At 39.6% G+C, this 18,453-nt stretch overlaps 1 protein-coding gene across 1 annotated transcript in view; it reads right to left on the bottom strand.

The window, feature by feature from the left end:
* Positions 1–18,453, bottom strand: part of Egflam (EGF-like, fibronectin type III and laminin G domains) — a 174,003-nt gene that overhangs the window by 108,851 nt on the left and 46,699 nt on the right. The window contains exons 2-3 of the mRNA XM_005386224.2: positions 2,709–2,818; positions 1,334–1,417 (exon numbers count right to left, since the gene is read on the bottom strand). Coding sequence (XP_005386281.1) covers positions 1,334–1,417; positions 2,709–2,818 — 194 coding nt within the window. The remainder of the gene's footprint in view (positions 1–1,333; positions 1,418–2,708; positions 2,819–18,453) is intronic.

The following is an 18,453-nucleotide window of genomic DNA, read 5'->3' as shown; positions in this document are numbered from 1 at the left end:
AAAGCTCTGTTTAGATTTCAAGCCACTAGTGCTGTGTCCACCATATCTAGATTGTTCCAGGCAGAGCTGTGAGCCCCTTGGGGACACTGCTAGGGATGATGCCTACCCTTGGTGGCCCTGCTGGGCTGATGTGAAGTTCCAGGGTTCTCAAAGGGAGAGGGAACTTCAAACTCATGTTTTGCTAGATGAGGCCAACCCAATGTCCCCTCTTAGGATCACGTAACCTTGGGGTTGGGGCTGAGGGCTTTTGAAGCTAACAAGCTTGTGCAAGCAAAAATCTAGTTTAAGATAAAAAGCATGCCATAGAAATACAAGCATCCTAAAAATGTGCATCAATTGTTTTGAGGTCACGCGAGCTTTGGCAAAATTTGCTAGGGTAAGGGCTCAAGAGTGTCAGCCCTGGGGTTACTGTCAGCTCTGTTTCTTACTAATATATGATTTGGGGAAGTTACTTCACCTCTCTGAGTCTCGGCATTCCTGTCAGTAACATGAGGTCATAGGATAGCTGTGAAGAATAAATGGCAAAACAAACGTAACGCATGAGGAATGGTCTTGGCAGGTGACAGACAATAAGTCAGAGCCACTTATAAAAGACGACAAATAAGTCTTAGACTCGGCTCCATGCACAGGCACTTATTAAATAAGGAACAGCATTGCCACTGCTACCACCTGTTTGATAGTGTTACGGGCCAAAGTAGTGCCACGGAAAGGCTCTAGCCTGGAGCCTATAGCAGCAGACCAGAGAAGAGGAGCACAAAAAAAAAAAAAAAGAAACCAGAAGGTGCTGAAGGCAAAAACATTCACCCAGAGAGACCTTCACAGGAAACAGGAAAGAAAGGGAGGAGGAGCTGACAATTGCACTGAGCTCGAAAAGGAAAATAAATAACTTGCACTGTTCAAATATAAATTTCAAATTATGTCTTTTTCTTCTGCATTGTGTCTCCAGGAAGTTGGGAAGATACAAAAGTGTTGTATTTACTTAGAAAGCTTTCTTGGGATTTCAAAGAAAATCAGAATTAAATGTTAAGAAGAAAAGAAGGGGAAAAAAATAACAAGGTGGCTGTTTCCTCCCCCTGACAAATGGGATTGGGTCTGAGATAGCAGCATTTATGCCAGGACCCTTTCAACACATGTCTACCTTTGCAGAGAAGGAAAAGGCAGGTCACAGAGGTGGCATACATGCAAAATATCTAGAAATTCTAAAGGACTTTACAAATATTATTATTAATATGCAGAAGGAAGCACCTGTACCAATTTAGAGATCCATCTGAGCTTCCCTGGATGCCAAGCGTCCAGGTGTTTTGGAGGGGGCTGGCAGCATGGAGATACTCACAGTGACTGGGCTGTCCCAGCTGAGTGGCACACTGTGTGACTGCTCCCACAGGGACTTATCTGCACCGACCTCAGAGTAAAAGACCTTGAAAAGACCCAGAAAGCCTGGTGAGAACAGAGCCAATACTTCTCTAAGATCAAAGGTTCAAGTCACACTCACAGAGGTGGTATTTCTGAAATGCATCATCCCACCCCACACGCTAGTTTGGAGGGAATGAACGTCAGATACACCCGTTGGGCCACAAGCTCAGAAGCCCGCAGAGGCTGGGATGAAGACCCATATCACTGAAGGAGGGTGAAGACAGCAGGTTCTCCTCCTCTCAGTTCCCCAAACTACAACCCTCACAGAGAATGTTCATTTTCCCACATTTGATATGACATGAGTCCAGAAAGGAAGGGCTTCTGTCCCTGGGTGAAGTGGACATAGTGTGGAGTGGTGGAACTTGTGTGTTATGGAGGGCTCTGATCCCATGTCAAATGGGAGCTCAGCTGCACAGTGCAGGGTGCTCCACAGAAACGTGAGTTCATTGCGGTCAGTGCTTCCCATACAACCAAGATTTCAGAGATCTGAATATCATCAGAAATATCCTGACTTCTAAAATCTGACTTGTTTCTAAAAACACTGACCAAAGAAAACATTTTGATGCCCTGAAATCTGCCCAATTTGCAGTCTGTGATGGTAAGACTGCTTCTCTGTTCCTTCCTCCACTTGACCTCCCCACTCTTTTGATTCAGATCTTATTTTATTTAGTACTTATAACATTGCACCGTGACTTCCTTTGATTTTCCATGTTTCTGTATATCCTCTAAGTTTGGCTAGAGGCAACTGGAGATCAGAAGACACCTTCTATTTGCTTTGTATTTTCCTACTGCTGCACAGAAATAATCCTAATTAATGAATGCAGACGGCATTTCAGAGCTCTTACAAATGCCTTAAAACATTTCTTACAGTTTCACCAAAGGAAGATGGGGCAGTTGTTCATATGGGAGGGCTGACATAAGGAGCGCATTGGTGGGTTGACCATCCATAATCCATAAATTCAAAATCTGAAATGTTTCAAAATCTGAAACTTTTTGAATCTCTACACCAAAGTAGAAACTTCCACATGGGACAGTCAAAACAAAGGAGTACTAAAAAGTATTGCACGAAATTTCCTTTAGGCTAGATGTATAAGGGATATATGAAACATAAATTTTGTGTTTATACTTGGGTCATGTCCATCCTTAAGCTATCTCATTATATTTGCAAATATTCCAAAATCCAAAACATTGCCAATCACAAGCATCTTGGCTTAGGAATACTCAACCTGTTATAGGAGGTACTGGGATAGGAAGGATGTCCAGACATCCAAGCACACCCATGCTCATGTACTCACTGTGTACCCAATGATTGGGCTCCCAGGAGACCGTGGCATTTTCCATTTGATGCTGAAAGCTGTACAGTTCAATGCGCCCAGTTTGATGTCAAGTGGAGGCCCCAACTTGCCTGTCCCCAAACAAAAGAGATTGTATTAGAAGCTTCATGCATTCTGTCTTGAATATATTTACACAAAATTTAAGACCATGTGCTTATAGATGGAGACATAATTCAAGATACCTGCTGGGATGACTGTGTATCATTCCCTCTGATACACAACACCTGTCTCAACTGACCCCACCAGAAATTTACTGTCCCTCCCCAACATGGCATTGGTAAAGATATTAGCCCCCAAATTTCTCTTGGTCCCTTCCGTAACATCTAAAAATCAGGCACCAGCAAAGTGAGATTAAAGGTAGCATAGACTTGACTCTTCTCACTTGAATCTAGAATTTTGGAATAAAGCAAGATGATGAGCTTTTATTTATTCATAATATATATGTTGTATATATGATATATATGCATCTACTCAGTATATACTTATCATGGAATATTTGAAAATATGGTTAAGTATAAAATGAGATGTAAAATGTTCAAATATTTTACTCTCAATTTATCTTAGACAATTGTACAACTATAAATAACAAATGTTATAATTACAAAACATGCAAATGGCCAAAATATAGAATATAGAAAATAAAAAATATGAAATTCTCTCACTCAGAGGTGAGTCTTGTCAGCATTTTGGTATATCTCCTTTTGGTTGTATACAATTAAGCAAACATTGTTTCATTCTGTGCGTGTATTTATATCTATATATATATATAGATATAAAAATCTTATTTATTCTCTTTTGTTATACTGATTATGTTTATATATATGCTCATAATTTTTACCTTATCATACTTAGTCTACTTTTAATACATGTATTAATTAATACATTAATGTTTATTAATCCAATAACATTAATGACTGAATGTGTATAATGCATGCACTATAATAATGTTCATTGCTCTGTTATTGTTAAACAATTTCTCCCACATGTTGCCATTTTAAATAATGTTCTGTGAGGGCAGGAACCAGGTTTGTCCTGTTCATCATAAAGAGACTAGTAGGGGCTGGGGATTTAGCTCAGCGGCAAAAGCGCCTGCCTGGCAAGCGCAAGGTCGTGAGTTCGGTTCCTGGTACCGGAGAAAAACCAAAAAAAAAAAAAAAAAAAAAAAAAAAAAAAAAAAAAAAAAAAAAAAAAAAAAAAAAAAAAACAAAAAAAAATATAAAGAGACTAGTAAACAGCAAGTTCACTAACTATTTTTTAAGTGAATGAATGTTCTGCAATTTGATATCCCACTTCCTACTTTGTCTTGATGTTCTTTCTTTTTAATGGCTGCATATATTTCTCTAGCATATCAATTATGGTACTTTGCAATTTACAGAGATCTAATGTATCTATTTATTGGACTGGAGCCAGTTTATTGCTGCTGGGACAATCCACTAATTTTTTTCCATTGAAAGATTTCCATTACTTAAATTCATTTTAATGATTCTAAAAGCTGAGGAAATTGCTCAATTAACCCCAAGTATTATACTGCATTAACTTTATATAACATACATTTTTGGGAAAGTCTCCAGATGTCTCAGCTACTTCTTCTTAAATAACTATCTCACTAGTCATTTTAATAACAGAACCTGAAGCTTTTCTGGTACAGTAAGTAATAGAGGCTCAGTTCTGTCACTTAGCAAGAATTATGAGGCCAGGCATCAGCTTCCTCTGTCCCATAGATACTTACATCTCTTACTACTCAAGGTTTTAATTTTCAATGATCCCTTTGGCTCTGCCTTTGATCAGATTCAAAATTTCATCCAATGGCCAAACGTAAGCCACAGACTTCCTCCTGGCTCAACGCAAGGTCAAGAGAGAAAGGATGAGAGTTCTTTCTAGTTTCTAAACTAAGAAATGACAGCATGAAGAGGATCCTGGGAATGTTCTTATACCAGCCTATCCTCAGAAAAGGCTGGCATCACAGGAAAAGAACAGGAGGAGGTCACGTGCCCAAACACTCTACTACACACAGCAAGCACGTATGTTAAGCACTGCCCTACTGAAGGACATTTAGGTTGCTTCTCAAACTGTGCAGTTAGAGTAAGTAACAGATACTCTGTGCTAGACAGAGCATCTGTGTGTGTGCCTTTTGTAGCAAATGAACATAACTTAATTATTTATGAAAAATAACCAATATGGGGAATATACATTTCAATTTTTTTGTAGCTACTGACATTATTCTCCCCAAAATATTAAACAAATAAACCTTTAAAAATGTTTTGTTAAATTTGTATAAGTTAAAGCAGAATTCCTGTACCCCCGAAGTTTCTTAGCTTTGGTATTACTGCTATTTTGAGCCACACAGTTTAGGGAGTTGTACTGCTTGCACTGTAGAACAATTAGTATCATCCCTGACCTCTACCCACTAGATAATAGCAGCCTCCCCAAACCAGTGGTGAAAACCAAGTATTTCCCAACATTGCCAAATATCCTCTGGAGGGCAAAATTTCCCTCTCCCCACACACTGAGAAGTGCCAATTTAGGAGAATGAATATTTTTAAAACTTTCAAAAAAATACAGTCCAACTTACATCTAGAAAATTAAGCAACTTGTAGGCTTATCATGGTATGTGAGATTGCTCAATATAAGTAACGCAGCCTTGGCAGGTCTGAGTGTTGCCATTTCAAATGTTTGGCTCTGCAAAAGACACTGTCAAGAGTATAAAAAGATAAGCCATAGACCGGAAGTGAATATTTGCAAAAAAATATACCTGATAAAGTGCTATTAGCAAAAAAAATAGAAACACTATAGACTGAATGTACATGTCCATCCAAAATGGATATATTGAATCTAATTCTCAATGTGGTAGTATTTGGAGATGGGGCCTTTGGGCATAATTAGGTGTGAGGGTGGAGGTCCCTGAATGGGATTAAAGGTCTTATAAAAGAGACCTCAGGCTTCTCTCCCTTCCCTTCTGCTATACGAGGACACAGCAAGAAGCTCAAGAAGAAGCCTTCACCTGACACTAAATATGTTCTTGGACTTCCCAGTCTCCAGAACTGTGAAACATAAATTTCTGTTGTTCACAAGCCATCCAGGAACTCTCATGCATTCCTGGTAGGAATGCAAAATGGTAGGGGCCACTTCAGAAGACAATTGGGTGGTTTCTTATCAAATTAGTAATACTCTTATCATATTACCCAGCACTTGCACTCCTTGTTATTTATAGGACTTAAAACCTTATGTTTAAACAAAACCTTTTGCATGGATATGTAGAGCAATTTTAGTCATAATTACCAAAACTTGAAAGTAAGCAAGATATCCTTAGGTGAATGAAGGAACTGTGGTACATTTAGATAACAGAATATTATTGAGCACTAAAAAGAGATGAGATATTAAGCCATGAAATAATTAAAATAGTTCTCTTTTTTTTTGCCTTTTTGAGAGAGGGTCTCATTATGCAATTCAGGCTGGCCTAGAACTCACTTTGTAGCCCAGGCTGGTCTCAAACTCACAATAATCCTCCTGCCTACACCTCCCAAGTGCAGAGATTACAGGCATGTGCCACCACACACTGTTTAGTTCTATTTTAATATGTCAATACATGACATAGTCCACAAATTACATCCTTTGCATCAATTTACATCAATTTAAAATGACAACTTTAGAAATCATTCTAAAAATGTGTGTAGGCACACACCAGCAGGTGGAACCAGCAAGAGTAGGCCCAGGTGTCGGCACACACACTGGCAGGCAGGATAGTGGTGCGCAAAAGTCTGAAGCAGCAGGGAGAATATGAGCCAGCAGTTGGTGAGTTAGGTGAACCAACATTCTGCTCCAGCACACAGGTGGAAAAGAAACCAGTGGGGCCACCATTCTATATCAAAGGGCTCTGAGAGAACTCCAGTAATGAACGACCAGTCCCAGCCCCCACATCCAGAGGCCAAGATTAGACCCATACCAAGCACAAGTACCACTGCAAACTTGGCTGGAGTATACAGCACATTTCTGGGATCCGACTTGGATACTACCACAGAGCTGTGGACAGCAGAGGAATTTTACTACTTCTGTTTTCCTTTGTTTGTCTGATTGGTTATCCTTTTCCTGTCTGGCTGAGTTGTGTTTTGGTTTTTGTAGTTAGTTTCGTTTGGCTTTTGTTTTTTTCTTTTTTCACTATGTAGGTTTCTTACCTTTCTTTTTGTTTTCTTCAATTCATCTTCTTTCTGTCTTTCCTCAACTATCTCTTGAATTTATAATATTTTCATGTGAGTGAACATTGTCTCTTTTCTTTCTGGTTCCTTTCAATAGTCTGTCATTTTCTCTTTCATTCTTTCTCTCCTGTGTTCTCAGTTTCCCTGATCATATTTTGCCCTTCAGCCTTGCTTTTACTATATTTGACCTCATTCATCTCTCTGTGTTGTCTCCTATCCCTCTTAAGCCCTGCCCTCCTTAGTGGAGGGTAAAACTACTCCACTAAGGGGAAAATCATTGGATACAAGTTCCTGATATATGTTGGATTTTGTTATATAACTGTGGAATTTGCTCCTATAAGTAAAGGTATCAGGTTAATAGCTACCACAGTTTGTCAGTAGCTAGACTATATTTGATGCTACTGTTATTGCTAACTTTACCACATGAGCCAGGATATCATACATGTTTTTTTTAATATTTTTATTTTAAAAAGAATAAAAATAATAAAAAACATTAGAAACAATACAGAATTTTACAAAACAAGATGATAGGAATTCAACAATGGTTGTTACATTGCATATTGTTGTCTTCAAATTAGTTGTTCAGATTACCAGATACAAGCATGCAAAGCTTGTCAAAAAATTTAAGCATTAACTGTTCCTTTCAATAAAACAAGAGAAATCAGCAGTACAATTATCCTAGCTATTCTGTGTGTGTGTGTGTGTGTGTGTGTGTGTGTGTGTGTGTGTGTATTTCCCTTCTTTCTTTTCTCCTTTCCCTCATCTCAGTTGTTCTTTCCTTTTGAGCAGTGTGTTTCCCTTTCACAATATCTATTGTATCTTTTGGATTTTCTTTGCTCTGTCAGATTCTTACACTAGGGAGACAATATGAGGTTTACACATGTTTATACACACCTGATTTATTTCAATTACGAGTATAGTAATGAGTAATTTCAACTATGCAAAATTATAGAAAGGGCAAAACCATGGGAACTGTCGAAAGATCAGTGGTTTCCATGGACTAGGGATTGAAGGGAGGGAGGGTTGGTTAGGTGAAGCTCAAAGGACTTTCAGCACAGCAAAACTCTTTTATATGATATTATCACAGTCGCTATTAGTGATTATACATTTATCTATAACCTGACTGTACAACACTAAGCAAAAAACCTAATTAATTGACTATAGCTAATGGAAACTGCCAACTTTATTGCCAGCCTCAAAGGTACCTGAAAAGTGAATGAAAAGAAAGGTTGAACAATTATAACAAATGTACCACTCTGGTGGGCAACATTCATAAAAGGGAGTCCATGCATGTGTATATACGTGGAGGTAGGGGGTTAGGCAAAAATCTCTGGGCCTTCCTCTCAAATCTTGCTATGAATCTAAAATCACTAAGAAAATGAAGGCAAATTGCAAATTTGATAGAAGAGAATTTGAATATTTTCATATCATTTTCTTCTTCTATCCATCTGCTTTGTGCACTTTTCAGTTGGGTGTTAATTTTTCTCACTGGTTCATAAGGACTTTTTACATGTCAAAGATCTGAAACTTTGACCTATGCTTTCTCCATGTAGAATTATGACTGAGCCCACCTGTATAATTACCCACTATGGGCCAGGGCAATTGCTGAGTTAGGAGACCTATGCTAACACAACCTCAAAGATACCTAAAATGTGAATGGAAAGATAATGGTAATGACTTATAAATCCCTTACAGAACCATAATATAACTGGTAAGCACAGTTATACACATAACCTTTGGAAATGCATCTTCTCCCTTTGCTCTGGAAAACATCGCAACTGACTGCAGTAAGTTACTTGGGTTAATAAGAAAGGAACAAGTCACCCTATCTCAGCATGTCTACAATAGTTCAATACAGAAAGTAGAAAACACTAGGTATTTTAAGCAAAAATGGTAATTATGAAAATTGGTAGAAAGGCTAGAGGAATGGAGTCTCTATTGGCTCCACTTGAGAGAATGAGGATGCGCCATAGAAGTGATTCAAAACCAAGAAACTACTACCTTCACTGCTGATACTGCAACTGCAATTGCCTTTAGACACCCAAGCTGGAGATGGGCCCTGGGATATTTAAATTTCATGTTTTGATGGCTTCTCTTTGCTGGAGAAATAGCAGCTGGAACATGAATGCTAGCCTACCCCTGCCCTCAATATTTCCCAAGAGTACAACTGGTTGGTTCGGCTTAATTTACTACCAGAATATTGGCTATAGGGGAGTCTGAGAAATTCAGGTTTTATTATTGCTGTCTTTGCATTATCATAATGGCCCTAGAAAATGAGTGTCTTGGTTACTTTCTCATTGCTGGGACACAATTCCTGACAGCCACAGTGTAAAGGAGAAAAGGTTTATTTTGGCTCACAGCTTGTGGAAGTTTCAATCCATATTCAGCTGGCTCCAAATCAGGGTGTCAGGGCAGAGGGATGTGGCAGAGAGGCTTCCTATGGGCAGGCGGGAAGCAGAGAGCAATCGAAAGAGGAGGAGAGATGCACTGTCCCAGGCCACACCCCCGTGACCCACCTCCTTCCCGCCTCACATTTAGCTATAGGCTCATCAGTGGAATAATCCATTGATGAGTATCCATGATCCAATCATCTTCCAAAAGCCCCACCTATGAGTGCAAGAGGCTTTGGGAAGTATATCTAGATATAAACCATTATAATGGGTAAAATGATGTGCTCGCTTCGGCAGCACACATATCATGGGTAAAATGAATGTTGAACAAGTCAGTCTACAGTACTCATGACATTCATAAAAGCATAAATTCTAATATGCTATCCCCTTCATTTTCATATTCTCTAGAATGTACTTAATCAAACCCTGCTGGGAACTAGTTAGATTTGATTCCTATTTTATTAGTATTTTCATACATTTATTTTTTCTTTCACATACCTAACAACTGTGAATTAAGCTCTCTGCATATAGCAGGCACTGGTCAGTCAATGAAGCCACATTAATGAAGAGAGATGTGGGGCCACAAACAAGTCATCAGAACGTTACACTTGGGTGTGAAGAGCTGAAGATCAGGAAGCATGCCGTACTGTGGTGGCACACACCGAGGACACACCTGGCTCTGCCCGACAGACAAGCAGGAATGAGGCAGGCAAAGAGGAGAGGAGAACAGTGCCCTGGCAGAGGAAGCAGTCTCTACTTTTCTCCTATAGAGGTGGGGAAAGAGCCACATACACACAACTCTCCAGCTCCAGAGTTGAGTGCGTGAGGGTAGCAAAGGAGGGAGGAATCAGTGTGGCTTCAAGGGTTCCGGCCTGGGCAACAGCGTGGAGAGAGTGTGTGCCACCCTGTCACTGGGATCACCGATGGCTTTTTACTGCCCATGAAGCAGGAGGCTGCAGTCAGCTGCTGCTGGGATGAGAGATGAAGACAATATTTTTGGACCACATATATAAAATACTACAGGTGATTGTGAAATAAAATTATAGAAAATAACTGAATTTTAAAATCAAACATGTTGAGGAAGAATCTGTCTAAGCTTTTCAAAAGAGGTTAAAAAAATAAATTAAAAGAAAAGTAATGGATTCTGAATCATAAAATTTTCATTATGTGCTTCAAAAATTACAAAAGAAAAATTCAAAACAACAGATTGAGGGATAAATAATTGCTGCAAAATGACAGGCCAAGGGATAGCTTTATTATAAAACTCATACATATTGATAAAAAATTCAAACCCTATAAATAAAATATGAAGAGACAACTCACAAAAGAAGACATCTAGGTAGGAAACACACATGGGGGAAATACTCAATTTTATGAGTTATCAAAGAAATACAATTTTTAAAAACGGAGATGCTGTTTTCACCTATTAAATTAAGCCAAAATATTTAAGTAAGAGTAACTAATGCTGACAAGAGTACATGAATGTGCTTCTCTCAAAAAATCATTTATGGCAGCATAAATGAGTATGTGGGCATTTTGGAAGACAATTTGGCAATGTACAATGCTATCTAGAGCCATAAATCTGTTCCTATCCTTTTGCTCCCAGAAGAGTGATTAGTCTGCCTGAGGAAGAATCTTAAAAGAAGAGAAAGCTGCGCGATGACCATGTTTTTCCTAGCATCTCTCATGATACAGGGCAAGCATAAACCGTCTACCATTGAAGAAACCGTCTACAATGCTTTGTCACCTGGATGGCCTGGTATACAAACATTAAAAATGAGATTTAACTAAACACATATGGTGGCTTGAATTGGATCCTGGAACAGAAAAAGGACACAGTAAAATCCAAATAAAGGCTGTGGTTTAGCTGACAGTATAACTTACTGGTCAGTACTCTCACTAACATTGTGGCTGTGACATTTGTGCTATGGTTATATGAGACGACACCACAAGGAGAAACTTTGTGAAAGATGTATAGAAATTTTCTTTACTACCTTTACCACTCTCCTGTAAATACGAATTTATTTTTTAAAAGCTTATTTAGAAAATGAGCCTTGGGTTATGAATTCGATTATGATGGAGTGTTAAACAAAAAAAGTATACTCAATTACCATCACTACTATTGTATGGCCATAGAATCATTTGAAAAATAACTGAAGTCTTCTGGGATTCTATTTATTATAATACAAAAACATACTGGCATTTCCTCAATATTAACAAAAGTCCAAGTTGTAGGCCACTTGCACATGGAACAAATAAGATTTAACAGTTAGATACAGAAATAACACTCATACCTCGCTAACAACTGTTACAAATGATGACAATTTTGTTATGTAACAGAAAACTCATTGTGACGAACCATGGCCTTGAAAACTAGTATAATGCATTTATAAAGTATACCCTGCAGCTGTTTCTTGTATACTAAAAGCTCCTCTTCTGAAGAGATAAGTGAAAATAAGGGTGTTTCTTTGCCATAAGGGAGCTGTGTTCTTGAGATTTCCTCTTTGCAGGGCTCTTAAAACTGTATTAAGCTTTCTTTTGCATCAGAAAGTTCTGAATAATTAGGTCAATTTCTTATGGTAATTTTATTTCATAAAATATTTCAACTTCCTGAGCAAAATTCATCCTCGGTTCAATTACTTTTGTAATCCAATTCATAAAAACACTTCAAAATGCAAACAAAAATATCATCTGTGACAGAAGTACATTGCTAGCTTTTCAGTTATTTGATTTTCATGGAATGAATCAAGCAATATTCACTGATGCAATGGAAAGTGCCCGGACTAACTAAAAATAGCCAGGAAATTCTGACTAGGTAAATAAAAACAATATTTCCATTGTTTGAAGCTTTCCCTAACTACCGTTACTGAAGTAGCACTGTGGGGATGTGCCCCAAGCCACACCCCGTACAGCCACTTGCAAGGTGGTGCCTTCAAGGCAGCAGGGGAAATGCAGTTTCAGATAGAAAGCAGTGTTTGTTCCAGTTAACCTGGGATTAAAGAAATTCTCATACACTCAGGAGCAGCAGGTAGCACCTTCCAGAGGCCTGCCAGCTTCACATTCAAGGCAATCATGCAATCATGCTTCACACTGAAATCCGCCATTCCAGAGTGTAATCCATTGCAGAGTGGGTAGATAGAAAGGATGGCAATTACCCCGAGACACATGTGCCCGTGATTATGCCCAAGCAGGGATAGGGTGAGGGGTGGGGCATCACACGGCAAGGGGGCAGGTTTGTCTGCATTGCCTCCTCTCCAAGTGAAGACCTAAGGCCTCCAAGAAATTGAAACTTGAACCTAGTCTTTCAGGTCTCTGTGAAAGGATATCGTATATTTGTCAGAGCAGACAGAAAGGAAATATTGTATCTATTTGTTGGCTTATTCCCTGAACTGTAAACTTTCATACAAATGGTATGAAGGCTCTTGAGCTCCACGCACAAATCTTAGGAGCAGGTCTGCATCTGAGCTTCTCCTCACATTGCTTCATGAACTGGGCTCAGCTGGTTGTTAAGGGATGGCACAGAGAACAGCTGGCCCAACTGCTGACATCGGGCAGAGGCTGGGAGTCTCTGCAGGGCTTGGTAAGTAGCAGCCTGCAAGTTCAAGGGGACACACATGCAAGAGATAGGAGAAAGAATGGTAGCATCAAAACGTTGGCAAACTGCTATAGTGACAAGCAGATGACCAACTTCAAGGCCCAGCAATACCCCTTAGTCCAGCCATGTTGGAGGGGATTACCGCAAACAAGGGCTTTCAAGTACCCACTCAAGATGGAAGCTTGCATAGTGTGGTATGTTGTTTTTGCTGGTTCAGGCTGACTTCTCAGCATACAATCCAAAAAAGCAAGCAAGCAGGTGGTAAATTTCCACACACCAACCTCCTATGATTACCACACATACACATGCAACTTGCACATGCATACACATGCACATAAACACATATACATGTAGGTGCATACATATACACAATATGTACACCCCTTCCCAATATTTAAAAAAAGCTCCCACTTTGAGAAAGTTTGCTATTTTCCACAAGGGGAAATTAGCTTAGCTACAATTTACCAACTGGGAGGGCAAAGAAGCATAGACTATTTCCCTTGGCAAAGGCACTGGCACAAGAATGCAGTGTGGAAGATTTAAAGCTAGGAGGGAGATTTAACTCATCTAAACCAGTGTTTCTCAATCTTTGGGGAGCATCAGAATCACCTGGAAGATGTCATAACAATGTTGGGGCCCATCTTGAATTTCTACTTCAGTAAGACAGGAAAGGGGCTCGAGAATTTGTATTTCTTACAAGTTCTTAGGAGATGCTCATTCCAGAACCACTGGTCCAGGACTCATCCCTGATTTCAATGACGGGAAAACTAAAACTCAAAGAAGCTAAGATTCTTGTGTGAGCTCACAGTAATCAGTGAAGAACAGAAACCAAGACCTGGATTTATGTAGCCCCTAATCAGGTCATTCTCAACCTGGCATGCACTTTCACATTCCTCACAGCACTATGGCTTTTCGTTTCACCCTGGCCCTCTTCTCCAGCTGTGCACTGCCTCCCAACTCTTTCTGTCGCTTTAACATATGTCACACTCCACTCCCTGGACATCTCAATAGCATGGCTCCCAAGTGGGGAGGACAACTCTATGGAATATACCAGAATTTCTCAACAACTCTGTCACAAAATTTGACAAAGCTGTCCAGATGGTCCCAAGGTACACCTGCTGCCAGCTGGGTCCCAGTGTGAATCGCACTCTCCCAAATGTCTCTTGTCCAGTGTGCTTTACACAACTGACTGGGCATCTCAGCCTTGCTAGCTCATAAATGCCCCACATGGCAAATATTCCAGACTAGATCCCCCACACCCACCCACAGCCTCCTCTAGCCCAGGTACTTGGGTGGGTCATTATGTCCTCTTTTCTTTCATATTCTGAATGAACTCTCCAAGTCACTCCCAACAGCCCATAGAATGTAAGCTCCATGAAGGCAGAGATTTTTAGTATTCTCCCTTTATCCTGGGCACTTACAACAATCTCTGGCATATAGGAAGCAATCTTTGCTGCCTGGAGGACTGAATAGGGCTCCATCTGCCTTGCTTTTCTACCTTGACCTTATGCAGCATCCTATCATGTTAAGCTGATGTTCCTAATTCACCACACCCTAAATCTGCTCTTCCAGGTGCCTGTGGAGTCACAGATTGCCAGGGACAAGGGAATCTCTCTCCACCACCAGATCTGTGTCTTGGTTGGGACCGGAGGTCATTTGCAACATACCAGAAACCTGCTGAGACTGGGCTCATGGCTGTGTTATTTCCACTCTAAGGGTCCAAAGAATAACTACACCAGAGGCCCCTGGGGGCTGAGGGTCTGTGGAAGGAAACAGACTCTGAACAGGGCCACCTTTCCAAAGATAGGTGGGAAGAGGCATTGAGGAAGGGACAAGGGACATATCCTTAAGATGAATTCTCTTCATTCCATGGTCCTGAAGCCATGACCATGTAGACAGTACTTATTCGGACTAGAGATCACATGTCAACAACCACCTCCTAAACAGGTTTCCCTTGTGGCTTGTTCTCACAGAAGGCAGCACTTTGCAGAAGGCCTGCAGCAACTAGATGAAGAGTTATTGTAAACATAATGAGAAGCATTTTGGGGAAAGACAGAATCACAATTAGAACACTGCTGCAGGCCAAATCCACAGGTGAATGCTAGCATTTCTGGACAAAGCTTTGAAGACAGGGCATCTGCACAACCTCAAAGTATCTCACCAAAACATTTACAAATTACTGTGGTACTTTTAATCTGTCCACAAATTCAATTCTTACCTCTAGGAGATAAAGTTTAGTATCACTATAACAAAAACCATAAACTGGGTAATTTTAAAACAACAGAAATGTCTTCCTTATACTTCTAGAGGCTGAGAGGTCCAAGATCAAGGTGTTGGCAGGCTCAGTATCTGAGGAGGGTCTCTTTTCTGGTTTATAGATGGCAGCTTCTCATTGTATCTTCATACAGTAGAAAGAAAAACTCTGGTCTCTCCAGCACTCTGTAAAGGCACTGGAACTGTTCAGGAAGACCGTGCCCACAGGACTTAATCACTTTACAAAGCCTCCATCTTTGAACACAATCACACTGAGGGCCAGCTGTCAACATGTAGATTTTGAGGGTACATAAATGTTCAGTCCACACAGAGTTGAAGTCCCCACTCCAGAGATGGATTTAGTGACTCCCTTCTAAGAAGAAACTATGAAAAGGTAGAAACAGAAATTGTACAGCAGAGAAAACTGGAGGGTATCACTCTAGCCAGCTGAGCAAGATTATCAGCACCAGTGATGAGCTGTTGATGTCACGTGTCTACTAAGCTAAAGACACGAGAAGAGCGTAGCACCACTCAGATTCCCGTCAAACATGCACAGCCCCAGTCTAATCAGGAGAAAATACAAACGTCTAACCTGAGCAACACTCTGCGAACCAACTGACCCATAGTTTTCAGAAGAGTCCAGATCATGAAAACAAAACAAAAACTGTGCATTTGCTTCAGATTGCATGAAATTAAAATATGACAACAAAATGTAATCTTTTTCCCTGGATTAGCTCCTGGAATAGAATAAGTGTGTTGGGGAAAACTAGTAGAATTTGAATAAGGACTGTGCTTTACTTTATAGTATTATATCATTAATTTCTTAGCTTTGATAAATATATTCTTTATCAAATGTAAGTTGTTTACATCAGAGAAAGTGGAATGAAAGGGTCCTGGGATTCTGTACTGTAAGTCCGCATAAACTTAAAATTATTCCAAAATAAAATAACTGAAGAAAAAATAGTCATTTTTGTCATCATAATTCCAGTAGGAAACCCACTTCCCTCAAGTGGGAGGATGGTCCCAAGCCTGGAAAATTGACAAGAGAAAGCTGATCCCTTCCCAAAGTGCCCACTTACAAAGAACAAACAATCACACCAACTCATTCCTTCTGTCTCCTAATTAGGATCAGGTTTCTCTCCTGCTTCCTCCTACCAGCGCTGGGTTCTGGCAGCATCTGGCAGCACATCTGGTAAGGGGGTGTCTGGTCTCTGCCTGCCTAAGGCAGCATCTTCCCCCTTTCCTTGTGCTGAGCTGGAATCTAGCTTCTGCAGTGTTCCTGTCTGAGGGCAGCAAGAAATATTTTGCCAAGCCTCATCTGTGATTCCTTCCCAGTGAAGCTCCTGAGTTAAGAGTATATAATGTTTAATTATTAACAAGCCATGTATAATTACAAAAGGCTTAAAATGCCCTGTCTTTTAGGGAATAGAGATTAATATTATTTGAAAATAGAAAAAAATCAACTACCTTCATTTTCCCCCAAAGCTATAAATTATAAACAGTAGGTTCACAGTTCTAACATACAAACTCACTGAAGACAGTAACAGCAGTAATCTACTGGCCACCATCTCTGAGATCAATTTGGAACCTTACAAAGAGCATTCACCTCCTCCAAACCCCATAGGACAAGTTTGAAAAAATAAAAAATAGGTCTTCCCTCTCAGCAGACACAGCCCCCTAGGCTGGGCAGAAAGCATGACGAGTAGGTATCTATTTTGATGGCTGAATGCTCATGATACACCAACTGTTAAATATTTTGACTCACCTTTTGCTATCAGTCAGGACAGGCTAGGTTATGTTACTGTGACAAATGTTGCCAGTCTCTGGTTTACATTAATAAGGGTTTATTTATGATGCATTCTATAAAGTCAAAGTCATGAAGGTTGGCTGCAGTGTCCTCCACACATTTCCCACTGGTGAGCCCAGGCCAGTGAAGAGGCCTCTCTCTGAAGCGTGGTAGACCATGAGTTTTGCTCTCCAAGCTTCTTCCCAGTAGCAACACAAGTCACTACCATTCACCTTTCATTGAACAGAGCTAGTCACAAGGTGCCACCTGAGTTCAGCTGGTCACCATTGTGGATTAACAATAGTATTATGCCAATAGCTGAAGAAAACCTGTCCTCTGGGTGGCCACTGAGGTTTCCTAGGAAACACAGAAAAATCAGAGAGACCATGTTCAGGAAACATAATGCCTGGAGGCAATCTCAAGGCTCATCTGCATCCCTGAGTATTTCCTGTCAACAAACTGCAATGATCACCCTTGTGCCACTCAGAGACCAAAGATGGGCAAGGAGGACAGAACTGGTAGGCATTTGTAATTGCCCATATTCTCACATTCACGTAAGTGTTCTGGCTCTGCTGGCCTCTCTCTTGAAGTAATAGACTTAAAATACCCTTCAACTATAATTAAAACACCATGGCATTGGCATAGGAATAGACAAGTAGATCAATAGAACAGAACAGATAGCCCTAGAATATATAAAAACTTAATTTATGATAAGAAAGCCATCTTGGATCAATGCAGGATGAAAGAATTATTCAACAGATGACATTAGGACAGTTGGTTAGCAAATTAGAAGAGAAAAATCAATCTCTGGTCTTAACTCATACTATACACTGATATAACTTTAACTCCAGGTAGATTAAAGAATTAGAGATATAGGCATTTGTAAAGCCATAAAGGTAGAAGATTCTCCCCATTTACCCTTACCCACTCCAGAATAATTACTTTTAAGTTTTTATTAATAGAAGAAATCATATGCAAAATTAACAGGTTACACAATACACTTAAATTCTTGTCAAGACAACTGCCTAAATTAAAATACTCCCTAGGGGCAAATATTTACAGACAAAAGATAGATACCATTTAATATATAAAGGGCTCATACAAAATACAATATAAGCCCTCTATGATCTGTAGAGGAAAAAATGTACAAAGAGCATAAACAAATTATTTTCTTAGAAAAGACAAAATTTAATCAAACAGAAAAAGGTTCAAAACACAGGGTTAATGAAAGAAGTGCAACTTATTGCAACCCAAAGGGCCATTGCTCATCTACAAATTAAAACAAGTTTTAACAGTGATAAATCCTAGGTCTACAGAAAGAGTGTTTTAATATATATATATTTGTTAGAGATTTATAATTCAGTAATTGGTCAACGAACAATGCTTCTTAAATCCATACTAACCTGCCCTAGTATTCTAAAATTTCAAATCTATCCTTCAGAATTAATTTCAGATATAGAAAAAAGTTTTATAAGTATTGTTTCTTAAT

This window comes from Chinchilla lanigera, unplaced genomic scaffold (assembly GCF_000276665.1).
Source record: "Chinchilla lanigera isolate Chin_1 unplaced genomic scaffold, ChiLan1.0 scaffold00025, whole genome shotgun sequence".
NCBI lineage: Eukaryota > Metazoa > Chordata > Mammalia > Rodentia > Chinchillidae > Chinchilla > Chinchilla lanigera.
The sequence above is the reverse complement of the archived record's forward strand: the minus strand, read 5'-3'. Positions and strand labels throughout refer to the sequence as shown.